This window comes from Juglans regia, chromosome 16 (genome assembly GCF_001411555.2).
Source record: "Juglans regia cultivar Chandler chromosome 16, Walnut 2.0, whole genome shotgun sequence".
Taxonomy (NCBI): domain Eukaryota; kingdom Viridiplantae; phylum Streptophyta; class Magnoliopsida; order Fagales; family Juglandaceae; genus Juglans; species Juglans regia.
Window position 1 is genome coordinate 24,114,659 of NC_049916.1, and position 27,509 is coordinate 24,142,167.

A 27,509-nucleotide genomic window follows, 5' to 3' on the forward strand; every position below is an offset into this window, starting at 1 on the left:
GTTAAGAATATTAAAAAAATGATTGGAAAAAGAAAAATCAAATACACTATAAGCACTGCCAGCATGTACGGCCCCCTTGCATTGTCCTCACCTTTGTAGTGTGAGGAAGCAGGGCTGTGCGCATGCAAATAATATGGGAGGGGGTTACTCGGCATGACTGACAGTGGCTTTGCTTTGTGTATGAGTAATGAAGTCACATCAAAGATGTTGAGAGGATAACGATTAAAAAAATGATAAATCGGATTTTTCAACAAGAGAATCCAAATTTTCATTTCCTTCTGCTCTCTCTTCCCTTCTTCCCTGGCATGCATGTAAAAGACGTTTCTCTAAAAAACTTTGCTTTTCAACTCACTCAAAACAGCAGCGTGATGTACATAGCCAGAGTAAAATGAAAACGAATCCATTTCCTCTACAACAAACATGCTTGTGTTAATAAAATTTGGTCAAATACAAGATTTCCAAGGAGGTCAGATATGGGAAGACTGGTAAAATTTCACAGACATGTTACAAAGGGAAGAGAATGTGAATCAATTATGTAAATCAGAATTGCAAACTCCAAAAGAGAAACTTGCAGTCGTCTACTTATCTTTCTTCATCCCACCGGCTCTTGGGTATCTCTCCGGAATCGGCAATAACAACCTTCTTTCGAGGCTTCCCGCTGTACGTTCCCGCCCCACCTTCAATTGCAAACACCGTGTCCATGCCTTGAATAACCTTGCCAAAGACTACATGCTCCCCATCCAACCTGGATGCACGTATATAATAGTGAGCCTAATTTTTACGAATCTGCTTTGATGGTCCTAGAAAATATGTATGCATGATTATTGTTTAATGAGTGGGCAGGAGATGACTATATCATTTAAGAATTAAATAATCAGCCAATAAGAACATGTCAATCAGAACTTCGAGGTATTTGGACCCTAAAAGTCGTGGTCTTTTAACACCGCAATCTGCATCACCTAGAGAATAGCTTACCAGCTGGCTTTAACTGTAGTGATGAAAAACTGAGACCCATTGGAATCAGACCCTGAATTCACCATGGAAACAACACCTACAACAATAAACACGGTTCCAGAGAAAGGGTAGTAAGAAGGAAGCTTCCCCAATTCTTCCATCAGTTATTACACAAATCTCAACCACTAAAAATGTTTGAAATTTAAACCTGCGTGTGAATGTTTTATCTTGAAATTCTCGTCTGGAAAGGTGACACCATATATAGATTCATACCCCCGACCATCGCCATAAACAATATCTCCACCTTGAATCATGAACCCAGAGACTATACGATGAAATGGTGTTCCTTTATAGTGGAGTCTTTTCCCGCTGGCACCCTTGCCTTTCTCCCCTGGCATTGAAGGCAAGTTATTATGAACAGATATTGATAATAACTACAAACAAACACGTGACACAAGCAAGAAGACCAAAACTACCTGTGCACAAAGCCCTAAAATTTTCTGCCAGAAGAACAAACAAATCAAGTATTAGGCAGCTTATAAGGCATGAGAACAAACACATCTTAGTGTTTCAGTACACTACTTCATTACAGTTTGCGATGAACTCAACGGCTTCAATTAAGAAAACATGTCATATCATTTAAAGGGTTACCAAAAATTATAATGATTCACCAATCAGTCACTACTTGAGATGATTTTAGGTCTCTAAACGTACATAAAGAATGCAAACGCAAGCTCAAGAACATACCAACAGTTTTTGGTACAACTTGGCCATATAATCCAATCACAATCCTACCTGCACAAATCCAGGTGTAAATTGGCAGCTGAACACATAAAAATGGGAAAATATCAAGGCATTGAGCTATTATATAACTGGCACTGCCAATGCTGTATAGTCTATAGTTTAGACCATTGATCTTTTCTATCTAATGGCTCATTGCCAAAACCTGGATTGGTCCAAATAATGTAACATTGGTTATATTTCCAATCAAACTGTAACAAGATTTAGATTTTACTGATGAAAGCAGCAAGTGCTAGTTCGGACGAACTTTCTTTTTTTTTTCACCTTATTTTTGATATGTAAATAATTAGAGTTGGACAGTGATTAATGATAGCCCTCTTTACGATAAGTGGGTGACAATAGTTTTTGCCGCTGATGACTTCAGTATGCCCAAATGAATCTGCACCGTGATTCCTTAGAAAGATTGCACATACTCAAAACATTTTCGTTTATCCAGACAACCAAATAAAAAAGAATGACCTTGGAACTACCACTCTGAAAACTCTAAGCATCAACCAAAAACAACTCCGTATTTTGATTCACTAAGCATCATTTGAAGTCGTGGGAAAAAATAAATAAAAGAAAAGGAAACATTCTTGAAAAGGAAAGAAAAAACATGATGATCCAACCACATAATAACGTGGCAGGATCCATTATGGAATGTGTTCATGGCCACAAGCAAAGGTTTGGGATAGAACTTCTAGAACAAAAAGTTGACATTGCTCCTTTCCTTTCAGTTATAACAATGATAACGTCGATAAGATGGTAGGTATTGTTCATCTCTAGAAGAAGCATTGAGAGCGGCCAAGTCTTTGATGCTACAGCTCAAATCAGAGTATTAATGTGAAAGCTGTACCTTGACGTTGTCCATCAATATCAACATCCATGTAAACTCTGTGGGTAATTTCAGGCACCTCCTCTGCTTTCTCTTCAACCTACATGGTAGAAGCAAGAAATTAACACATTGATATATATATATATATATATATATAAATATTTCCACTGATAGAAGGATTACTAGTACTCATATTTCACATATCCATATAACACTCTCCATACAGAATCATAATCTCCATATGTTTGGAAAGAAAAAGCAGGTCCAATGGTTACTATTAAAATTATTATCCTACTAACATCCTAATTAAACGCCTCAGCAATGCATCTTTAATTCCTGTGTGCATAGCCAAAAGCAATCAATCAAGGTTAACGTGCTAAATTGAGAGAAAAAAAGAAAAGAATAAAAAAGAAGCACATGGACACAGGTCTAATCCAAACGCAATAGAAGCTTCGTAGCCCTGATTCCAACTTATGCTGCAGTATGGAAATGCACCCCATACAATAGCTACAACAGTTGAAGCTTATGGAAAACCCCTCCTAAACATTTTAAATTGCCAAACTGCATGAGAACTTAATACTTTCTTTTTCTTTTTTAGTAACTCTCCACTAATTCCCCTTACTTATCCTCAATCTTCCGTAACTCAACTTAGAGAATATCTTACTCATTTATACCAGTTCTAAATATTGAAATCCCCCACCTGAACTATTCCACCTAAACCCAAATGCAGGTCACTCTGCTTTCTAATTTCTCTTAACGAAATTTAAGCATATCGAATATGTTGATTCAAATATGTAACCACTTAACGAGATTAACACAATGAAAAGATTTCGGTTTTTTTTTTCTTTATTAATTTTCGCAATGGCACCTAATTAGGCACTCCTCGGACAGAATCCAAGTGCAAAACTCCAATTAAGTACCCAACCAATAACAAAAACTTAAAACCACCTCATCCATAGAATTCAGATCACGTAAACCAAAACCAAACATAAAACCCATCAAAAGCATCTTATCAAATCCAACCCTAGGACAATTTCGCAACCAGAAACAGCTCAAGACTCGATTTTACTCCCACAGTTGGATCCGTGCACATTGAGAGATAGAGAGAGAGAAGAAAAAAAAAGGTACCTTTTTGGGGTTCGAGTACGCAAAGAATAAGAAAATAAAGAGGACCAGGAAGAGGACGAGGAGGCACCGCGGCTGGACCAAAACCGAGATCACTCGAGGCATCGTTTTGGGATTCTCGGTCTCGGTAACTCAGATCAACAACTATGTCCACTGGTTTCTTGGTCCTCCATGAATTATAAACACAAAGTTCGCTATATCTCTCTAGACTAGAAGATACCAACCAAAATGCACCACTCTCAGTTCAGTTGCCTCTCACTGGGCACTGGGATCTCCGCCTCGGTCCCGGTTGCTGCTGCTGCAAACTAGTGCAGAGTGGAATTTTCCCTATGTATTTTAATTAACAAAAGAACCTCTAAACAGATTGTGGGCCTAGACTGGAAGAGATACTGAACAAGGCTTTTTATGGAAATTCCGGCCCACTAACATCTTATTGAAACCAAATTAATGGAATGAAATGGGCATCCATTCTTCAAAAGAAGGATAGAGGTTGGTAGGATATGGAGAAAAAAATGGTCGAGTCATTTGCCTTTTTGTGTTCGTCTTTGACTCGTTCACATAAATACAAAACTACTTACCTTAACCATCACACGTCAAGCGATTCAATCGGGGCCATATATGTTCATTCTAGAGACACAATCTTCGTGATAATGAAAATAATAATGCATATATCCGTTTAAGATTCTATATATATATATATATATATTTTAAAAAAATAAACATATTTCATAAAAATAACTTTACAAATTGATATGATTTCACGTGATACATTTAGATTTACTTTATAATAAATTTTATAATCTGACGTATTATATTAAGATATATCAATTTATGAGTTTATTTTTATGAATAAAACATTTTTCGAAGTTTAGTATTTATAATATTTCCAGCATGCAAGTGTTTTTTAAACAAATCTGTCTTCCGTTTTCGTAAGATTTCTCTATGATTTTGTAAGATTTATTTTACACCCAGTCAATAATAAGACAGGTAGTATGCTAATTAATTGGGAGCTCAGGATTTCATAGAATTTATTCATGTTAAAGGGAGGATAAATATCATTTAATTATGAGATAATTTACTTCAATAAATTGTGGGAATCCGAGTACTAAATATTCTATTACAATAAATATTCATTAATCAAAACTATAAAATGCAGCAATATATGTTATCCTCGACCTAAATCTAGTAAGAAATTCATGCTGCGAAATCCACAATATCGGTGATGGAAAAGCTCATTCTGAATTGAAAATAATATATATATATATATATAAATATATATAAAAGCATAGACACCCACAAGGCCACAAGAGACATACTCCGTTCCGTACGCTACGAATCTCGACGTTGGAGCTGTGACTTTGACGATCCGGCCAACTTCCAATTGCTCCAACTATTTTATTCCTAATTAACAACTTTAATCGCACTGCCTCATGAGTTTCAAACCACTCCACATGCATTACTACGCACTTTCTACTCTTCTTCTTCCTCCATATCTTTATATACTCTCTCTCTCTCTCTCTCTCTGTGAGAAGCTGTGAGAACGTCGGTAGCTACATGGGATTATTCGAGCGCTCTTCCCCGTCTGCTTCCTCCACCACCATCGCCACGACCCTCAAATGGCTAGGCTTTGTGACTGCAGTTTGGGTCCAATGCATCTCCGGCAACAACTACACCTTCTCCGACTACTCCGATGCCCTCAAGTCGCTCATGAATCTCACCCAGGTCCAGCTCAACAATCTTTCTGTGGCCAAGGATGTCGGCAAGGCTTTTGGGCTTCTTGCCGGCCTTGCCTCCGATAAATTACCCACCTGGCTTATTCTGCTTATTGGGTCGGTCGAAGGGCTCGTCGGGTATGGTGCTCAGTGGCTTGTTGTCAGTGAGAAGATCACTCTTTCTTATTGGAAGGTAAAATTATAAACATAATACCAAAATACAAACTCAATTTCGAATGAATTTTTTTGATCAAGCAGAGCCTGGTGCATGCAACTGTACTGCTCATGAGAAACCAAGCGTTCAAGCATTCACATTCTATGTCTGTCAATCGGATATTGACATATTTATTGCTATTTTTGTTCAACAATAAACATCAAATTATATGTTAAAACAGTACAGCTGTACGTTACTTTTTTTTCCTCTGATTTTTTTACTTCAGCTCGCGTTTCTTAGTAAACAAACAAAGCCAGGCAATTTCCAAGAAAAAGAATACAAAAACCAAAAGAGTTGGAAAATTCATAAAGACTAACACCTTGATCATCAAACTGATGCTGATAATGTTTTTACACAACGACAGATGTGCATATTCATGTGCATGGGAGGCAACAGCACGACATGGATGAACACGGCGGTGCTAGTGACCTGCATTAGGAACTTCCGAACGAACCGGGGCCCGGTCTCGGGGATACTCAAAGGCTATGTGGGGCTGAGCACCGCCATATTCACCGACCTATGTACAGCCCTCTTCTCCGATGACGCAGCCTCCTTCCTGTTCATGCTCGCCGTCATCCCCTTAGGAGTCTGCGTCATTGCTGCCTTTTTCCTCCACGAATCCCCTCCCGCGGCCACGTCCACCGAGGAACAAGAGGAGTCCCGCTACTTCTGGGTCTTCAACGCCTTGGCCGTAGTCGTCGCGGTCTACCTCTTAGCCTATGACTTCATACCCAGCCCCAGCACCGTTTTCTCTCTAGCATTCGCGGCCATAATGTTAGTTCTCTTGGCCTCCCCACTAGCAATCCCGGTTTACTATTTTTTCAAGAACCGGTCTGGACCTGGTGGGGACGTAGAGAGGCAGGTTCGTGAACCGCTGCTGCTGGTGGAGGAGGAGGAGAAAGCGACGGAGAGTCGGGGAAAGGAGGATGACTTGGCGACCGAGGAGGAAGTGGCGGGGGTGAAGAAGAAGCCGGTGATCGGAGAGGAGCACACGATAATGGAGGCGTTAAGGACCGTTGATTTCTGGATTTTGTTTGTTTCGTTTCTTTGTGGGGTGGGGACCGGATTGACTGTAATGAACAATATGGGGCAGATAGGGCTGGCCCTAGGCTACTCTGACGTGTCCATCTTCGTTTCGTTGACTAGCATCTGGGGGTTTTTCGGCCGCATCATTTCGGGTATTGTCTCGGAATACTTCATCAAGTAAGTTACTCTTTTTTTTAATCTCCTTAATATCATTGTTATCTGTATTATTAAGAAAAATTATGATTTGAACTACGTGCACTTAATTTAGATTTTTTATTTATTTTTATTAAGACTTATCATTTTAAATCATATCCAAAAAATACGTAAAGTGTCAAAATGTTTTTCAATTTTGGGAATTTATTATGCATACTGCAAAAAGATTTAAAATGTAATATTTTTCTTGTATTTTTCATGACCATATAATTTGCACCGGGCGTTCTCTTTTTAAAGAAGTCTATTTATAAGTAATATGAATAACATATATATTTAAATATTTAAATGATATAATTTAATTTTAAAAATTAATAGCGCCTAGATTTGGTAAGTAGGTGACTAGAAAATTAATGACCCGCCACTTGATTAATTAATAATTAGAGTAAAGTGTTGAAATAATGTCCACTCTGACATACCTCTTGGGAGAGCGTGCCAATTAATAAGGTTGGGTGGGCGTAATGGTACAATATTGAAGTATTATTCAATTATTAAAAATATATATATATGATTTATTATTAATTTACGTGAATTTATATTTATTTATTTTTTTTAAATAATTACGTAATGTTTATAAACTCACGACTATAACTATCATTTATATTTATAAAAATATGAATTTTATTAAAAAAATAGGTGAATTTTTCATACTTTTGTATAACGAGTTTAATTTTTTATAAAAGATTTGTATGAACTTATGCAATTGAAACTTGTATATATCATTTTCTCACATCTGATCTAAAGATATAGTGGGCATACATCCTGTTCTCCAATCTCCTATCTCTAAGTGTAGGCATTAATTCTCGAGTTTTGCTACTCATCATTTCAGATACTATATGTCATATTTATTTTTATATATATTTGATTTTATTTATTATAAACTAGTTGAATTCTTCTATTTATTATTTCTATATGACATATTTGTTAAAGGATAATAATAAAAATAAATAAAAAATTATGAATAACGTGTGACGTATGAATAACTGAGTAAAATTTTCTTAATTCTCATCTCCCCGATCCCAAGGCTAGCCTGCTGTTTCCTTCTCATGATCCCCTAAAGGTTCCATAGCGGGAAGTATCCCAGCAGGCAGCAGCTAACTATATAATTACTTTATTTCGTGTTGGCTGCTGCTAAATTTTGTATCCCGGCCACTTTATACTATATTCAGAAAGATTCCTAGCTCCTTTCTTTAACTCTTCTTCAACTTCAAATATATATATATATAATAATATCTTTATACAGCTTAATTAATTAGCTGCTCAGGGTGGTTGGATCGTCCTTCTTGTCACTATACCACGGCCTCAAATGAGCTGCTACCTCTGTATTGGTGGTCATGCAGAAGTTTCTTATCTATTTCCTTATTGCTTAATGCTTATGGCCGGATCCCAGTTGCTCTGAAAGAAAACAAAGAAAAAGGATCTGGGTTGCATGAATCTCTCCCTCTCTCTTTTTATATATATATAGTTAATTTTTTATAGTATACTTGGCATCCCAACCAACTCAGCCCTTGTTCTTTATCAAGAAATTTTGTTCTTTGTTCCCAAGATAAATGTTTTGTTTTTTGAGATTGGGCATTTTCCATGTATGCATGTTAGGATAGGCTACATCTGGATTATGCTTGGAGGGTAGTTTTGTATTATTAAAATTTAGTTTTAATGGAGTCGCGTGATTTTATTAGTTGTTTGAAGATGAATTGTAAAATAATTATAAAAGAGTTGTAAGTGTATTATTATTCTTTCATGTCTATAGGAAAGCTGGAACACCAAGACCTCTTTGGAATGCAGCTGCTCAGGTTGTAATGGCTGTTGGATATATTCTAATGGCCTTGGCTGTGCCTGGTTCCCTCTACATTGGTTCAATTGTTGTTGGGATTTGCTATGGCATCCGTCTGGCCATTACTGTCCCCACTGCCTCCGAACTGTTTGGTCTAAAATACTATGGTCTCATATACAACATTCTAATCCTCAACCTTCCCATAGGGTCCTTCCTCTTTTCCGGCCTTCTCGCCGGCCTTTTATACGACATGGAGGCTACTACCACTGCTGGAGGTGGCGACACCTGCGTTGGAGCACACTGTTACAGGCTAGTGTTTGTGGTCATGGCTGTTGCCTGCATTGTTGGGTTTGCTTTAGACATTTTGTTGTCAATCAGATCCAAGGATGTTTATGACAAAATTTTTGCCAGCAAGAAATCAAATAAATCCTACTTGCCATCGAATGACCGAACATCGATGAAGATGACCGGCACTGAAGAATGCAAGGATCAGAAGGATCGGAATTTGGAGGATTGATGGTCTTGTTTGTCATTTCCTTTCTTTATTTGTAAATTTTTTTAACCTTCGTTCTTTCATCGTTAACTATTTTAAAAATAATAAAATAACGATAATTAAAAGGTTTCCAGACATTCTATATATTTTGCTTTTCGACTGTTATGTAGTGTTTTACGGTGTATAAGTTCGCGCATTTCTTTAATAAATAATAAGGTTTATTATTAAAAAATTAGTTTGTTATGTGATCCTATATATTTAATCATTTTTTTCAAAATAAGTATGCAAAACTTAGCCTTGTTTATTTTCACAGTTTATTTCAATTCATCTCATCTAATCATTACAATTTTTTTAAATTCTCACACAAAATAAAATAAATAATTCAACTTTTTTAAATCCTAAAATAAAAATAATATTAAAAAAATATATTCTAATAATATTTTATTTTACTTTTTAATTTTAATCTCAATTCATCTCATCTACAAAAACAAATGAGACTATTTTACACACTATAATACTACATATACCATTTCTCTTCCAATTTATTTGATATATATATATATATATGTATTCCATATTAAATTTTATATCTTCTCATTTTACATTTTTTTTTTTTGGAAGATTTCTCATTTTACATCTTGAAGTAGTGTTAAGTTATCATTTATCAGAATAGGTAAACATAATTATTTAGTTTATATTCTAATACTATTGGGTCTCGTGTGTAAAAATCAAATCAAGTCAACATTGTTTTTAAAAAATTCAAATTGATAACAAAAATGCTGGTTGCACCCGGGACGGGGGACACGCCAGGTACCCGGGTTCCAACTCAACATTATTGAAACGGTGCGCATGCACCTTAAGTCAAACGGTGCGTTTGCACCTTAGTGCACATTCACCTTAAGTCAAACGGTGCGTTTGCACCTTAGGTCTGTTTCACTGCAAAACTTTCTATATCGAGTAATATAGAACGATCTGCACCTTAGAACCCTAAACAGCCATGGAAGCCGACGAAGAACCCCAATCTTCACCATCCCAATCTTCACCTCGCACTATAAACAGCTCCAACCTTCCCAAGCTTGGAACGATCTCCATTTCCCCACAAAGTTACGATGGGTGGGCACAAACTTCTCCGCAAACAATTTTGCCCAACAATGTGCTGCCAGACGAAACGCGATGGGAGTCACAGGTTGTTCTCATTCTCTTGAACTAGATGGTTTTTCTCATTCTCTTGAACTAGATGGTTGTTCTCGTTCTCTTGAATCCTCGATCTCATTTTCACACTTGGCATGCCCAAAAACGAGATGGGTGTTGTCAAAATCACCGAATCGGTATGGGTTTAGTTTTGAATTTTTGGAAACCCTAACCCTAACCGTAATTGGGAGATTTCGAAACTCTCATTGATTCGAAATTGCATTTGATTTAGAGATATGGTTTCTGCACATGATTATTTCTATTTTTCGAATCTGGAAACCCTAACCCGAACCGTAAATGATATATTTGGAAACTCTCACTTAGTGTTCATTGATTCATTTGTTTTAGATTCAAAATTGCAACTAATTTATTTGATTTAGACAATATCAATTACATTTATAAGGAAATTGCACCCGGTTTATTTGATTTCGTAGTGTTTCTTCAGCCCATAACATCTCTCTCTGTTTTATTTGTTTCTTCTTCTCCTTTCAGTTGAGTTGCAGTAGAATGATTTATGTAGTCATTTACTCGGCACCATCTGTAGGCATTAATATTGCTCCAACTTCCGGCATTAATATAGTCTTAAAGAGAAATTTGCACGTACAGATATAGCTCTGGTTCATGTTGATAATTTCATCATTGTTATGATATATACAGTACTATAATGCAGTAGGTAAAACAGACGTAGATTAATACTAACCTAATTGAGTACTATCATATTAACAATGCTTGGCCTTGAATTTAAATATAATGCAGTAGGTATAAACATACGTATATTTTACACCATTTCAATTTAACTATAATGTTTGTCTCTATTAGATTAAATTTAAGAATATCTCATCAATTAATAATGCTTGGCCTTAAATTTAAATATAATGCAGTAGGTATAAACATACGTATATTTTACACCATTTCAATTTAACTATAATGTTTGTCTCTATTAGATTAAATTTAAGAATATCTCATCAATTAATAATGCTTGGCCTTGAATTTAAATATAATGCAGTAGGTATAAACATACGTATATTTTACACCATTTCAATTTAACTATAATGTTTGTCTCTATTAGATTAAATTTAAGAATATCTCATCAATCACCACGGACTCTTCTTCATCTTTTGGTGAACGAACTCTGTGTCGACCAGTATGCTTCTGTAAAGTTGAAGCCCAACTGAGATACTCATCTACTGCAAAAAATCCAGGACGACCCTTCTTAGAGTGTCCTAAGTACAACACGAAGGTAACTACATTCATGTTCAATAAAATTTGTTAATATTATGTGCATCTAAGAAGTTTTGAAAAGATGTTTAAAATGATTAGGGATTATCATATTGTAAGTATTTCAAGTGGGTAGAGGCGGATGAAGTAAGAAACTACGATCTTGGAGAAACTCATCATCAACTGTTAAGAACCAAGAAAGAGCTAGAGAAGATACTCGACGAGATCGAAAAGAGCAAGATTGACCTCCGTAAGAGAGCGGATGAGATCGAGATGAGAGAGATGGTGTTATCGAATAGAAATGAAGAGGTTGTGAACAAAGAGTTGGCACTTGTTCGTGAAGCTAAAATAAGACGTTCATGCAAATTACTTCGGGTGTATTGGGCTGTGGCATTTGTTGTAGCATGTTACTTGTCTTGCAAATAAGTTACTTAGGATTAGTGATGGAAGTTAGTTGCTATGTATATATTTTTTGTTTATATGTTGGTTGGTGATGTTAGTTGTATTTGACTTGTGGAAGTAGCTACTTGTATCTGTGTAATTTTTAGAGGAAAATTCCTTTCATGTCCAGTGTATCTATGTCCAATGCTAATTCAGGAAGTACTTGCATTATTAATTCAGGAAGTGCTAAGTTTTAATTCAGGAAGTACTTGCACCTATTATAACAAGTAAAGAACTGGACGCTCATTCACGCTCATTCACGCTAATTCAGAATGTAAACATGCAGGCATTCATTCATGCTCAGTTCTTGCACTATGAGCTGACCCAGCAACAAGTTATCCTGCCCAGTTGTAAGCTATGTGATAAAGTAGCGTTAACTACTTTATAGCTACTAAAAAAAGAAGCTACCTGACATGCCAAAAGAAGGTACTTTTGAGCAAAAAGAATTAAAAATGAAGCTATATAATTCATGCCAAAACTCCCTCCGTTGCAAGCTATATAATTTTTTGAATTAAAAAAAAAGCTATATTGGGCAGTCAAACGCTGTGTTGCGAGACAATACTGCAACACTTACCTTCTCGTGGTGTTAGATCTTCTTACGGGACCTCGCAATACTGCAGCATGTATATTCTCTCGCGGTGGGAAGAAAGAAGCTACTTTCTCGTGGTGTCATGATCATTTCTTTTACAGTTACGTGCTTTTCTTCAATCCTACTAAATGGGCAGCAACTCTCATATTGGCAAAAAATACAAATGAGACAACAAACATCGATCTTCTTGTAACATTGAAAGAAATGATCACAAAGTCACAATTTTGAGTAGTAACTGTAAAAGACCTGATCTTCACACAACTTGTTTCTACAAGTACCAAAGGAAGAAGAAAAAAAAAATATAATAAAGATCATAACAGCAAAATGATCTCTCCCCTATTGGAAAACCACCACATTAGAACTTCTTATACACTGCCTTCAGCTTCTTATACACTGCCTTCAGCTTACGTTCGGCACGTGTCCTGAATGCAAGCTAACCAAGAGGTCAGCGCAACTCCTGTGACATGGCAAAGCAGTCCAAATTTAGGTACGTTGGTTTCATATATATTATTTCATACTTTAGTAGAACATCATGAGTTTGGTTAACCATGCATGATATATCTTGAATACATCTCTTTCCCTCTAGACTTTACAGTTGTAACTCAGATATATACAAAAATCGAAGAGGTGCAAATTATATTATAAGGATATATGCATGCATTCCATCAATATCGACCATCCAGTGAGGGAAATATTAATCCTCCAACTTCACCTAAATTAAAGAATATGCAAATAAATGCATGCTCTCATATATATATATATATATATATATATATATATATAACAGACTTATGCATCGACACTATGACATTGCTCATGTACCAAATGTTTCAGCATTGTCAATATTACTCTTAACAAGTGAAAAGTGTAGAAATATTACACTAGCTTGACTCCCAACCATTCTTTCTCCGAGCTGGGTTCCACCAACCACATCAGCTGATTTCTCTTGGTCAAGCTTCAATAAATAAATAAAAAATCAATACATATATATAATTGCACCTAACCAACATTAGAAATATCTACCTCTGATGGGCCAAATAAATTCCTGCACGTGTCCTGCACTGGTATATCTCCGCCTTCTCTCTAATAAACAAGTAGCATTGGCAATAAGTAAGTTTTTGCATTAATAAATTTATTGATATAAACATGTATATTTAAAGCTTCAATAATGAGCACCTGTTTCCGTTTCAATTCTGCTTTCTTTGTCTTTCCTTTAACTCTCCGCATATCTTTTTCCATTCTGGATGCTCTCCTCAAGGATGGGGGTCTGCCTTTCCCTCTGACAACTAATGGACTGAGTACTTATTTTGAGCTACCCACTGTGGCTGTGTCATTTTGAGTACAACCAACATTCGAACCAGTGAGGGAAATCGATGGGAGTTCTTGATTCTCAATATATAATTCAATCATTGCGTGTAACTTATGTGTGGCATCCGCAGTATGTTTTTTTGAACTCGCTGCATGAGTAATCATTTGATAACAGATTTTTAATAGACTTGAATATCTGGAAGCATCTGGTCGTTGATCCCCTGCGTCATAGCTGGTATCGATTAACGTGTATCTCCTTTTGATATCCTTCCTCCATCGGTCTAAAATGTACTTCTCTGGCAGAGATTTTATCCCGTTACATTTAAATACAGCGAGAATGTGCCTGCACAATATACCCCTCATCTGAAATAAACCACATGAACACTTAGCATCTGCATTTTCCTCACTAAAGTCCACAGAAAACGTAACAGACTTAGTGAACTCTTCAACCCGAACTTCGTCCTCTACCAGATAGGTCTTTACTGCACCATCCCTCTTAAGTAATTCTGGATCCAAATCGATAATGCCAGTAAGTTGCATCTGAACTTCCCTAAATTTAGCATTTGTGTACAGTTCTTGAAATCTCTTTTCGATAGGAGATCTAGATATGCAAGGAATAGTAACGCTAAATGAATGGAAGTCCGCGTTATTTTCACTCTCAACTTTTTTTTCAACGCACTATCAAACTGATCGACAATTACTTTCAAGTTTATTTTTGCATGAACATAGCCATCGAAAAAAGCATTCATGCTCTCGCTGCGTTGCGTTGTACTCATCCCAGCCCAAAAACAGTCCTTCAAGAATGCTGGCACCCAATACTCACGCTCAGTGTATAAACTTGAAAGCCAGGCATTCTCATGCAACTTGTAAGAGGTGATAAAATGATCCCAACATTTCTCAAACTCATCAACAGTTTGTGTATCATACACACATTTCATCAATGCATTCTTCATCCCACTTTTGTAGGAAGCATAAGAGGACAGCTTCTCGGGAACTTTTTTCAGAATATGCCACAAACAAAGTCGATGTCGGCTTTCAGGAAAGACAATAGCAATTGCATTTTTCATCGCTCTGTCCTGATCGGTGATAATAGCTTTCGGAGCGATACCATCCATACACTGCAACCACATCTGGAATAACCACACAAAGGTCTCTGTATCCTCACTGGAAATCAATCCTGCTCCCAACAGAATTGACTACCCATGGTGGTTTACCCCAACAAATGGTGCAAAGGGCATCCCATACCTATTTGTCAGGTATGTAGTGTCGAATGTCACCACATCTCCGAAATATTGATAGGCTGCCCTACTACGGGGGTCTGCCCAGAAGACATTCCTTAACCTCCCGTCATCATCCAAATCAATCAGTGCAAAGAAACCAGGATTTTTGTACTGAATCCTACAAAAATACTCTCGAAGAGCTTCAGCACCACCTTTCCCAAGCCTTAGATGTCTTGCCTTGTCGATATAATTACGATAATCATTTTCTAAAAATGGAAGGTTCTCGAATCCACCAGCGCCAACGACGAGAGATCCGAAACTCTTATTCATTCGGATGCCAGCCATATCGTTTATATCTAGGACTCTTTTTACAGAGTCACTCACTTCTCTATTACATCGAAAGAAGCGAGATTTATTTGGACTAAGGCCATGGTTATGAATATTATGAACTGTTGTCATCCGGAACTTTCCATCAACTTTTAAGGCATTAATCTTTGCCTTACATTCTGTTTTTCCCGTTGGACGTGGTCTGGCGACATTCAAGCTCCTATTCCGAGCCTTCTCACCACGGGCACAACCAAGCGTGACATATCGAACGGTCTCATCATCCCCCTTATCAGTCCTTCTTATCATTACCCCAAACCCTGATTTCTTAGCATATTGCTTATAATAATCCATTAATTCTTCAAAAGAATTAAACTCCATTCCCGACTTTGGCTCTTCAATCATATCACCACCAACTTCATCCTCTAACTGCGGTGTCCCAACAATGCCTTCCTCAGTTTCTTGTAAATTTGGTCTATCTTCTTTGCTTTCTTCAACTATTCCAGAGGTACATGGAATATCAGTTTCTCTACATAAAGGTGCTTCCTCTGTATCAACTCCTCCACTCATAGCGGAGCTTATAGTCATGAGAGGAGGAGTCGGGTAATCAGCATTCTACAAAAAGAAAAAAAAATCAATGAAATTAAACTAAAAAATAGGCCAACTTATACAAACAAAAATACAAGAACACAATTGTATCACCACTTGAATGTTTGTTGGATATTGGCCGCCATCTGGATATGGCGGAAAAGGCATTGGCCAGCCAGGAAGTGGTCCGTAGTAACCAGCACTAGTGTAATCTACAAAGTACCGGTTACTTGATGGTATATCCTAACATGTTATTACACAAGTTATTTATGTATTTTGCAAATAAATATCAACTCAACACAGAAATAAAGCAAATTTTTATAAAATATAACATACCGCGGTTGGGGAATTTGAACTAGATGGTGTTTGCAAAGATGAGTGTTCTTCCCCTTTTCCCATGCCGAGAGGAGATAAACTGCATAATTCAACAAATTATTTTTTCTTCAAAAAAAAAAAAAGATCAATAAAGCAATAAAGAAAAAAAGGCATGTGATTTTAGAGTTTGAACTCTCCACCATCTTGGAAATTTCCTGAACCGTTGTTGCCATAGAAAGAAGGAATAAAAAATTCTAGATTTAACTCAAAATTCTAGATTTGAATGAAAATAAACATGATGTCAAGTAGATAGCTACGTTTCAGTATGTCCAGAGTTGATTCACTATTTGATCATTTCATGGATCTCTTTCAACATGATGTCACAGACCATGCTGGTCCCTCCTGGCATTAAATCCTCACAGCTTTGGCCAGAAGGCATGGCAAGCTAATTACTGCACCTACCAACAAAGCATTGCACAATTTTACTTCTTATCATGCATGTATCCAAACGACTTATATATATATATATATATATATATATATAATTTACACAAAAGGCTGTGCTGTGGTTGGAAATATGAATAAAATAAAGAAAGAAACCAAAATGATGAAGAGCTGAATTCTAATGACCACTAACTAGAATGTAGTGAAAGGTATGAATAATAAATGTTTACTAGTTGTTGGTTTTTAGTGGGACCAATTGCATGGACTACGTGAGGATGAGGAATTAAAAACGAGATGTCATCTATCTTTAAAAATATTGAAATAAAACAAACATATATACATATATATAACTAAAATGAAATAATATATAAATAAAAAAACGCACCTGCTATATCTATCTTTAGGTGTTCTTTTTTAAACAACTTGGATAATGCCAGCAAAGCCAGCAACACTAGATGACTTTTTGGGAGGGACCATCAATAGGGATTTGTCAAGAATTATGTTGGTCTTGTTTCCTTAAAAAAAAAAAAAAAAAACATATTTACAATAGATCATGCATGACGGATAAGTCATTAAATTGGTTGGGGGTTAGTGGTTTGGCACATGTTTACAAGAGATCATGCTGTCCCCCGTCCCGGGTGCAACCAGCATTTTTGTATCTTAAAACACATGTTTCAAGTTTCTCGCTACACTACGAGCAATTCAAATCATCTCTAATTACTCCACCGAATTGATGGTCAAATACAAAGAAATATATATATATATATATATATAACATTAAATGTTTAGATCATTTAAGAGAATTTTTATTCCATTACAAGTATTCTGTTAGAATTTTCCAAGAAGAGATGCTGATGGCAATGAAACCTTTTTTGTGGCCTTTCTATGGCAATGATATGGTCTACATGTAGTGAAATGAGTACTGATCTCACTCTTTTAGAATGTAGTGAAATGAGTACTGTGGTGAGTGTAGAAATATATCCAGCTTTTAGGATTTTTTATATGGTCCTCAGTGTTCATTGATTCTCACTCTTAAAACGTACGCAAGCATGATGATCAGATAAAGGAAATGCGTTAATGTGGATCCCAAACTGACAACTCTCTGTGTTCATGTGAATCATGCTAGAGTTTATATAGATCATGAAAACTCATGTGCAATTCTACAGAAAGTTCTATTTATGAATACACAGGTTCAATAAATTCCTGAGGGTGTCGTTTCTTGAGGAATATACTATCGCGGCTTTGTCACACTCAGTGGCGAAAAATATACAAAAATAGAAGTAGAATACTAAAACAGAGAATGCTCATCTGGCCATGGAAGATGGAACACGATGCATAAAACATAAAAAAATAAAAAATATACAAAAGAATGCTCATACCCACAACTAAAACTTAGATGCATAAAACATAAAAAAATAAAAAATAAATAAATGCTCATCTGGCCATGGAAGATGGAACACGATGAAGAAAAATAGAAAAAAAATAAAACAAATACGGAATGGGTACGACGGCACTCACTTGAAACGAAGAACCCGCTTTTCTTTTCGCAGCAAAATCCTTTCAGAACTCGGAATCCACAAAAATGGTTTCTCTGCAAAATAATTTCTGTTGCTTTTCTTCTTCAGCGCAAAATGGTTTATGGGGCTTTTCTTTTCAGCGCAAACTTCTTTCTGGTGCTTTTGTCTTCAGCTCAATCGGACCACGATGAAGAACGGCTATCGCGCAGAATGGATTCACCGCAAAATGCTTTCTGGTTTCAGGCTTTCAGAAACAATTTTCGCGCTCGTTTCTCCCCTTTCCGTCTTCTTCTTTCTGCTTTTTTTTTTTTTTTTTTTTAATATTTCGTATTCAAACTAAAACTAACGTGGCTAACGCCACCTCAGTGGTTCCGCAACGGGTACCCGAAATACGGGTACCTGTAGCAGAACTGGATTGATAAAGGGTGGTATGTTGATGTGTTGGGCTATAGTTAGTTTGGGCTCAGACTTTCGGGTGCGGCCTAATTTGTTTTGATAATATTATTCAAAACAAAATAAAATAAATAATTCAGATTTTTTAAATATTAAAATAAAAATAATATTAAAAAAATATATTATAATAATATATTATTTAATTTTTAACTTTCATCTTAATTAAATTCATATCATCTCATCTCATATACAAAAATAAACTAGACTTGTCAGCAATTTCTGATATCCAATAGTTGGGAGACAAGTGAGGGGATTTCTTACGATCTCGTGCGCATGCAACTTCAAAAAGCTCTTTGATACTTCTTGCATGGGGAGATTATAATTGGGAGCATTTTCTGAATTTGGACTCTTGAATTCGCGCAGTCTTTTATACTTTCTAAGAATTTGTCAAAATTTCCCTTCTTTTGGATTTTAATGCTCATTGTGGAGCGTATCAGAAATAAGAATTGTACCTTAATCGGAGCAAGAAAATCAAGAAACTTAATTTCATTTAAAATATCAAGGGGAAGGTCAAGGTGTACATAAGAATAATGTTACTGTAACTCTTTAATTTATTCTCATATATTTAATTTTTTTTAATAGTTAAGGAAGTGATTATTAATATTTTTTTATTTTTAAAAAATGTTTAAATATATTTAAAATAAAAAACAAAACAAAATTAAAAAAAAATACAATTTATACTATACGGCACATGGAGCGGTCACTTGCAAGCGGTATAATAGCCCCCCCCCTGACCAACAACATTAAGAAGTACCTTTCATGACAATTTGAAAAAAAAAAAAAAAAAAAACACCCTTTTAGCATGATTCCACAAGCTGATAAGGGTAGGTAAATCATCAACTTTTGGGACATGAATAACAAGTATTGAGTTCTGCCATTTACATGACTCGAGATAGTCAATAAAAAAAAATAATAATAAGAACATATTTTTTCTATTTTGACTAATGTGACAGGCTTTTACATCATTGATGTCTTTGATATGGCAGGCTTGTAAATAGGTTTTTTCTTGCTAATATTTGCAGAATGTAAAGCAAGGCCGGCCGAAATTCATGAATGCCGACGCATTCTAGCCATGGTCCCCCTACATTTCCATTATAATTCCACCCCATATTATCATGCACGCGTGAGATTGGACACTCAGCCAAGGAAGGCAATGCGCACAAGCTATGGAGGGTTGGACTTGAAAGCAAAGCAATCGCCTTTCCCTCCCTTAAGAATTAAGCCGAGACCCATGCGTGACCGTGCCTAGTTCGAAGGCAGTCTCCACAATTCACCGTCCATCTTTGAGTTTCTTTGGTTGTCAGTACAATTATATAACACAAAAAAAAATTGTGCAGCTTTTAGACCCACTCCACCTAATGTAAAGATACAGACAAATAGGTCTGCTTCGGTTGCCTATTGTAGTTGCACCCCTATTTTACATTAACGGACGATCTAGATAACATAGCTTGCACTTAATGTCCCTATATATGGGGAGCCCTCACTGCTCTGGATTTGGTAAACATCGATAAATCCGAAGGAACCGTGAAGAAGTTACTATGCTTCAAATAGAAAGGAACACGTACTGAAAAAGTGAATGAGTTTCATTGTTGATGAATTATGGTCGGGATTTTTTATAATTTAGAGAGACATAAACAGAGTACGTGAGTCTTCAATGTTCTGTTATACGCTGTTTCAGTCTATACTGGTCATAGACAACATTTAATGACGTAGAATCATCTACAGACCATCACTATCCAAATCGTAGACAACTTAAATTCAGACGCATTAGGGAGCCAGGAGTCACCAAACATGCCAAATTGCCATAAAACGACGAGTTAAAAAGTTCTCGCCATGTTTGGCCCTCAATTATGTTCACAAGAAGAGCTCTCACATAACATGTGAGCTCGGCACGGGACTACTCAGACCTGCCACTGTTCCCTTGTGAATATCCCCAACCTTCAGAACACGCCCTTCCTCTGCCCATTTCCTGTAAAATTGTAACCTCCATTATTTAGGATAGTACCTGAAGGACAAGGAGCAAGCTTTTCCATACCTACCTAAACTACTCCCATTTACAATATTCCATAACAATCAATACAGTCAGAACGCTCCGATTTCTAAGCAGACACAGTATGAGGGACCCTCTTGCTTTTAGCCTCTGGGCTTTCTTCCTCGTCATGGTTCCTCCCTTGGTCGCTTCATATGGTTCTTTCTCTCATCACAACCCATCTTTCATTGGTTTGAAATATTAGATTTTTATAATGGGGTTCAGGTTCTCAAAGCACTTACCTTCTCTCTTCTCTTCTGTACCGCAGCTGGGCCTTTGTATGATTACACTGCTTACACCGAGGTATGTATAATTAGTGAAGTTTTAACATGGGCATTGTTAGAACTTTTGGATGGACAAGATGTTCTAAACTTTTGGGTAATTTTTATGTCGGGTTGCGTTTATGATTTCGGTGGTGTTTCTTCTCACGCTGTTTCACATGTTTGTTTGACAGTGTAAAAAACAGCCGGAGGCGGCACTTTACAAGGGAGGGATTCTCAGCAATCAGTCTGTGAGCCGGATTGGCGTTTCTGCAATTAGTGCCAGTGCGTATTCGCCGGCCTTGATATTGTACAATCTTACCCAGGGCACCATTTATTGCTTCTCCAGTTGAGTTTTTCATCCCTTTTTATTTTTTTTTATGTTCAGAGCACTATTTAAAAAAAAATCACAAAAGTGTTATGGGATAAAAAGTTCCGTTGCCGGGACTCGAACCCGGGTCTCTCGGGTGAGAGCCGAGTATCCTAACCAACTAGACTACAACGGATTTCTTGGATACGAGGCCTAGTCGATATTATATATAACTTTTAGTTGCAGTGACACAAAATGGGCTGTGACTTTTGAAATCTGGTTTATGAGTTTATAGCTCTAGGTTAAACTGGGCTAGCTTGATTTCCTAAGCAGTATTGCACACATTTTCATCACCCGGCAAAACTCAGCCCATCATTACCACACCTATTCCACACACATTCACCAGTTAGGGTCTTGACAAATGTCAAATTGCAGTCCCCGTCTCACGGCTAGTAGAGCAAGTCATGGAATGGCTGTTATTTTAGTCATCACCTAGAGTTTTTTTTGGTGGGTTGGAAATTACTTGCATGTCACACCAGTTTATTTGCTTTGTTTGTTGCTTAATAGGTTGGGTCAAGATAGAAGGTGCAGAGTCAGCTCTCATAAGGGCAAGCCTGAAGACAGAAGACACGAGCTATGACTGTATAGGGACTGTTTTGGCCAAGCGTGGATGCTGGTCATTTCTCAAGGGTGGATTTGTTCTGAGCTCAACATCTCATTTATCTATCCTGTTCCTTCTGGTAAATGGGGCTATTGAACAAGTTGTCGCCCTGCTTTAGTACTTTATGAAATGAAACTTTTTATTTGTTTTGGTTCTGCAGAGTTCGGACGATAGGGATATCAACATAGCAATTGCAAGCAATTCAATACAGCCATTTACCAGGGAGCAATGGAGTACAAATCAGCAATATATGATTAACAGTGTAAGCATAGCACATTCCAATTGATAAAGTGATTTTAATCGACTGACTTAGTGATAGCATATATGTTGAAGAATAAAATGAGCCGATAGTGTTTTGACAATAAAATGGTTCTCATTGATGGAATGAATTATTCTATCAACCTTTAAGGGCAACATCTGTTTTCCAGCAAAGGAAGCGTGCCGTGACAGTCCATGTCTCAGATGAACACGGAGAACGGTTGCAAGGGGCAGCTATTAACATAGAACAAGTATCAAAAGATTTCCCTTTTGGATCTGCAATAGCTAAGACCATTCTCGGAAATCTGCCATATCAAGTATGATTCATAAACTATATTATATGCAAAGTTCTTGTATTTAAAACTGATTAGATCCAGTTCTTTCCTCTAACAGAAATCCTTCATGTTTTTCCAGAATTGGTTTACTAAGCGATTCAATGCAGCAGTGTTTGAAAATGAACTCAAGTGGTATGCCACAGAGCCAAAGCAAGGGAAGGTCAACTACACCATTGCAGACCAAATGGTGGGATTTGTTCGAGCTAACCAAATCATGGCTAGAGGCCACAACATATTCTGGGAGGACCCAAAATACACTCCAGCATGGGTTCTTAACCTCACGGGTCCTGAATTACAATCAGCTGTCAACTCACGCATACAGAGTCTGCTGAACAAATACAGTGAAGAATTCATTCACTGGGATGTCAGCAATGAGATGCTGCACTTCGATTTCTACGAGCAACGCCTTGGCACTAATGCCACATTGCATTTCTATGAGATAGCACACCAGTCTGACCCTTTGGCAACACTGTTTATGAACGAGTTTAATGTGGTCGAGGGCTGCAGCGATGTGAATTCCACTGTTGACACCTACATCTCAAGGCTGAGAGAACTCGAACAAGGTGGTGTTTCGATGAATGGAATTGGTCTAGAGAGCCACTTTACGGTACCAAACCCTCCTCTAATGAGAGCTATTTTGGACAAGTTGGCCACGCTAGGGCTTCCCATATGGCTTACTGAGGTGGATATTAGCAATGCACTTGATAAAAAACAACAGGTGAACTAGCCTCTTGTTACTCTCTCATGTTAAACTACGCATGGTAGCAGTTATAGCATTACCCATAAGGGCCCCGGGAAAAGATTCTCTCGTGTTCGGGCAAGAACTTGAGGAGATATTGATATGCATCAACTAACGTGTCTGCCACTGATATAATATTTGATCTTTCTGAGTGCAGGCCATTTACTTAGAAGAAGTATTGAGAGAAGGTTTTTCGCATCCTTCAGTGAATGGGATAATGCTTTGGACTGCGCTCCATCCCTATGGGTGTTACCAAATGTGCTTGACTGACCATAATTTTCAAAATCTGCCGGCTGGAGATGTGGTTGACAAGCTCCTGAAAGAGTGGCAAACTGGGAAGATTGAGGGTGAGACAGATGAGCATGGTTCTTATAGCTTTTATGGCTTCTTAGGAGAGTACGAAATAAGTGTTGGATATGGAAACAGAAGTGCAAATTCAAAGATCTCGCTTGGTCGAGCAGATGAAACTAAGCACTATAACATTCGATTGTAAACCAAAAAAATAATATTGATCAGTATGTTTGGCATGAAAACAATAAAATTTCTGTTAAAGCCTATTATATACACGCACCAATACGGTATTCGCAATAGAAATTGGGTTAGAAAACTTGTGGTTTCTGATGAAATGACATGGTGATTCTTGTGAAAATTACTATTTACTATATTAATAAATATATTGGCAGTGGGATAATGGAATCCAGCCTAATAAATATAGATCACGATTCACGAAAACTGATTGGTCTTTGAACTTATGATTTCGATGTGACTGAGAATCCGAAACTTTTGTTTGATCTATGCCTTGAGCTAAATTGTGAATTAAGATTTCTTATTACACCAACACAATCTAACCACTCCTGATCTATGTAAATCAATAAAACCCTTCGTTACTCTTGCTTGGAATCAGTAAGGATAGAAACAAGACATTTTAAAGCTTTCACCAAGTATATTTTAGCATAGTAAATATGCATATATTCCCCTAAAAACAAAAGGCATAATCGTCAACCCCTCCAGCAAAGTAAATCGACAGACATTGTGTCTGTGGTTTCAATTTGACCCAAACTGTATCCAAGCTCCTCAAGTATATCCCAAATTCCAATAAATACGCAGAGAAATGTAGTATTTTTCTTTTGAAAAAAACTATAGATAGAGGCGTGTTTGCTACTTTGGGATGGGTTTGGGAGAGGAAGAGAGAGATGGCACGAATTATAGCAATTCGATTAACCAGGCCAAAAAGCCAAGCTGAAATGATAAGCTGACGCAATAGTCTTCAAGAAATTCCCTTCTTCAAGGGCTGAAAGACAAAAAGCCAAAGCAAAATAAAACTTGCAACACCCGCAAGGCCACAAAGTTATGCCTCCTCCCTGAGACAACCAACCATCCTACTCATGAATTCACATGACACAGTTTCAATGGTCAAACACCTCTTTCTTTTCTCTCTTTACGACAAAGATTCACAACCAAAAAACAGCCAACCTCTCTGATTTGTTTTGTTTTTTGTTTTAACTCAATGATGCAGAACCTTAAAAGCTTGAGTTCGAAAGGCAAAGGAAATGAGCATTAGATATAAATAAATATAAATACAAACACTTCCAGTATATATAACGTCGAACTTTTTTCTTGGGGGGACCCTCGGAGTAGAATGGGATGTTTTACACTCTGGAGGAATCTGTCACCTTTCCCAGCAAAAGGCTGCAAATCTGAGACACACTCATAGCAAAAGCCATGACTCGAGGTCAAGTTCAGATAAGAGGGGCTACAAAAAATGGAATGAGAGGGTAAGAGACAAAGTAGCCCAGGCTATTAAAGCAGATTGGAAGGTTGAAGGAGAAAGTGTTCTTGGTGAGTCTCCCATGGCCAAACCAGCTAACCATGACCCATCTGCGATCATGGCTTCTCCTGACCCTGAACCTGAATCTGAACCAGAAACCGAATACTCTGAACCGGTATCTGATTCTCCTTCACCTGACCCTGAACCCGAAACAGAGTAATATTCTGACCCGGACCCCTGAGAGGTTGCTGATGTTGTTGGGGTTGCATCTCTTGAAGATTTCTGACTGCACAGCAGAGATTAGGAGATACAATAATTACTCTTGCAGTTGAAGAATTAAATATATATCAGTCGAGACTGACCAGAGTGAATTGAAAAGAATTTACACTGAAGGCAACTAAACAACCTCATTTAAAGCCCTGAAGATCTGATTATATAATATGGAAGAAATGCTAAATCGAATCATTAAAAAAGGCAAATCGTTGGCATTATGGCATTGCCACTATCCAACCCACCCCACACGCTAAAACCAAACAAAGAAAAAGGGGCAAGATCTTTGGGCATTGCCAACAAACACCAATCTACTTTCAGAAGTAGCAAACTAAAAATAGAAACTTGAAGATAAATTTCGTCAGTATTCAAAGATAGATTGAAACAACAACTCTCAGGCGAGGAAAATACAGAATATTGATAAAATAAAAGCTTGTGAAACTCGGAAACTAAAGAGTGAGTATGTATCTTTTACCTTGGAGACGAAGGGCAAAACGTCAGCGTATAATCGGCACCGGTACAGGTGAACGTACTCGTAGCATCATCGTACGCGTAGCTATACGATCTCGGACACGCGGCCTTGAACATCTCCGAGTACACCGACGGCCTACAAGAAGCGGGCGTGCCATACTCGCCGATGCAACAGTACTCGGGGCTCCCGAACGCCTCGCACGCGCTCTTACAGGCGCTACCGTCCCCGACCCTCAGCTCCGAGGGGCATTGTTGGTTCAGATCAGAGATGCATCCGGTCGAGTCGCATGCCCCCGACCCGCCGGTACCTTCAACGATCATGGGAAGGTTGTACCCGTCCACCAAGCTGACGTCGTAGAAATCCTGCCCACCGGACCCGAGAGTAAACTCGGCAAGAGTGGCGGGAGGGGCGGCTCCGAGTCCATTGCACTCGACTTGTCCGGCGCCGCAGTCGGCAGTGAGGCACGACCCTGACCCGGATCCGTCGAAATTACAATTCGTCCGACCCCAGAACCGGCCGGACCAGCCAGTGGGGGCTTGGAAGGAACGGGAACTATCCTTTGGGAGCTCGAATCCAGTGCTGTCGAGCCTGGGGCTGCCTGCATTTGCGAGAATGCCTGGCCACACAGTGTAATCACATCTGTTCACAAACGTGAATGTAGCACCTGAAACGCCTGGTACGCATACAAACACAGATTTTTTTAAGTGTAAAATCGTAAAAAAAAAAAAAAAAAAAAACGAAGCAAAAAGAGTAAAATGTGAGATAGACCCAGATGACTGCATAGAAAACCCATCAAACATACCTCTAGTGGTGAGAAGCAGAACAAGAAGACTGAGAATATTGAGAGTGGAAGTGCAGCAGAAGATATGATCCATACGGTAAGTTTTTCTTTAGGAAAGAAGGAAGGAAGATGGGTGGTTGGGTCGCGTGATGGTTCTGGATGCGGTGTGGTTTTAGCGGTGATTGTGGCAAAAAGAGGAGGGAGGAATAAGGTAAAAGATTAGGACAATGCCAGATGCCAATCCCAGTTTGGTAGCACGGATCGTAGGGGGAGAGCAGTTACAAGTAACGCAAAAGTGAAGGGATGGTTTTTGGATTCAATGCCTATAACGCAAGAAAAAATCTAAATAACATTCTACTGTTTGTAGGCAAATCGACGAGGATGATACTTGGGGAGAACAGCCAAGGAGGCATGCCTCATACCGTAATTGCAGCTCTTTCTCTCTCTCTTTCTGTCTGTCTGATCTGCCTAATCCAATATAATTGTACCTCTGAGTTCTAATTTTAGATGAATAGTTTTAATAGATTCCCCTCTGTTTCTTTCACCTTTGAGGTTTTGATCTCATCTGTAGAAACATGATTATATATTATTACTGAACTATTCCTTAAACTTTTCAGAAATGCATTAGCATTCTCGTGCTTTTTTAGCCATTGAGAAGTAATCTCAATTTCATTTTATTGTTATTTTTTTTTTAATTTTTTACATAAATATAATAAATAATTTATATTTTTAAAATTTTAAATTTTAAAATAATAATATTAAAAAATAATATTTTTATAATATTTTATTTAATTTTTAACTTTCATCTTAATTCAAGCGAGATCTTATTCTATCCTTATTTATCAATTTAACATTTTCCTAATCATGTCATATTGTATTGTATTTATTTTATTAT

General features: G+C 37.4%; 5 protein-coding genes and 1 non-coding gene across 8 annotated transcripts; 2 read left to right on the forward strand and 4 right to left on the reverse strand.

Annotated features, from left to right (window-relative positions):
* Positions 1 to 375: 375 nt before the first annotated feature.
* LOC109006588 (peptidyl-prolyl cis-trans isomerase CYP21-1) lies at positions 376 to 4,019 on the reverse strand. Of its 3 annotated transcripts, XM_018985916.2 has the most exons (7): positions 3,698 to 4,019; positions 2,591 to 2,669; positions 1,702 to 1,749; positions 1,431 to 1,454; positions 1,163 to 1,345; positions 976 to 1,051; positions 376 to 745 (listed from the first exon to the last, which is right to left on the reverse strand). In XM_018985916.2, exons 1-7 carry the CDS (start codon positions 3,797 to 3,799, stop codon positions 583 to 585), a joined length of 675 nt encoding a protein of 224 aa, XP_018841461.1. In that variant the 5' UTR covers positions 3,800 to 4,019; the 3' UTR covers positions 376 to 582. The 3 variants fall into 3 exon arrangements, with proteins under 3 accessions (XP_018841461.1, XP_018841462.1, XP_018841463.1); XM_018985917.2 differs by lacking the exon at positions 1,702 to 1,749; XM_018985918.2 differs by lacking the exons at positions 1,431 to 1,454; positions 1,702 to 1,749.
* Positions 4,020 to 5,089: 1,070 nt separating this feature from the next.
* Positions 5,090 to 9,260, forward strand: LOC109006587 (protein NUCLEAR FUSION DEFECTIVE 4-like). Its single transcript, XM_018985915.2, has 3 exons — positions 5,090 to 5,599; positions 5,985 to 6,823; positions 8,607 to 9,260. Exons 1-3 carry the CDS (start codon positions 5,249 to 5,251, stop codon positions 9,145 to 9,147), a joined length of 1,731 nt encoding a protein of 576 aa, XP_018841460.1. The 5' UTR covers positions 5,090 to 5,248; the 3' UTR covers positions 9,148 to 9,260.
* Positions 9,261 to 13,864: 4,604 nt separating this feature from the next.
* LOC109006479 (protein FAR-RED IMPAIRED RESPONSE 1-like) lies at positions 13,865 to 16,401 on the reverse strand. Its single transcript, XM_018985770.2, has 5 exons — positions 16,339 to 16,401; positions 16,117 to 16,245; positions 15,148 to 16,029; positions 14,558 to 14,988; positions 13,865 to 14,420 (listed from the first exon to the last, which is right to left on the reverse strand). The coding sequence occupies exons 1-5, from the start codon at positions 16,399 to 16,401 to the stop codon at positions 13,865 to 13,867; spliced, it is 2,061 nt and encodes a 686-aa protein (XP_018841315.2).
* A 4,119-nt stretch (positions 16,402 to 20,520) lies between these two features.
* Positions 20,521 to 23,911, forward strand: LOC109006586 (endo-1,4-beta-xylanase 5-like). Its single transcript, XM_018985914.2, has 8 exons — positions 20,521 to 20,918; positions 21,029 to 21,063; positions 21,215 to 21,368; positions 21,898 to 22,070; positions 22,152 to 22,253; positions 22,420 to 22,566; positions 22,664 to 23,302; positions 23,481 to 23,911. The coding sequence occupies exons 1-8, from the start codon at positions 20,846 to 20,848 to the stop codon at positions 23,814 to 23,816; spliced, it is 1,659 nt and encodes a 552-aa protein (XP_018841459.1). The 5' UTR covers positions 20,521 to 20,845; the 3' UTR covers positions 23,817 to 23,911.
* TRNAE-CUC lies at positions 21,454 to 21,526 on the reverse strand. Its single transcript has one exon. It is a non-coding gene; the product is annotated as a tRNA-Glu (tRNA).
* Positions 23,912 to 24,855: 944 nt separating the features above from the next.
* LOC109006585 (thaumatin-like protein 1) lies at positions 24,856 to 27,166 on the reverse strand. The gene is made up of 3 exons (XM_018985913.2): positions 26,636 to 27,166; positions 25,837 to 26,506; positions 24,856 to 25,377 (listed from the first exon to the last, which is right to left on the reverse strand). Exons 1-3 carry the CDS (start codon positions 26,706 to 26,708, stop codon positions 25,077 to 25,079), a joined length of 1,044 nt encoding a protein of 347 aa, XP_018841458.1. The 5' UTR covers positions 26,709 to 27,166; the 3' UTR covers positions 24,856 to 25,076.
* Between the last annotated feature and the right edge of the window lie 343 nt (positions 27,167 to 27,509).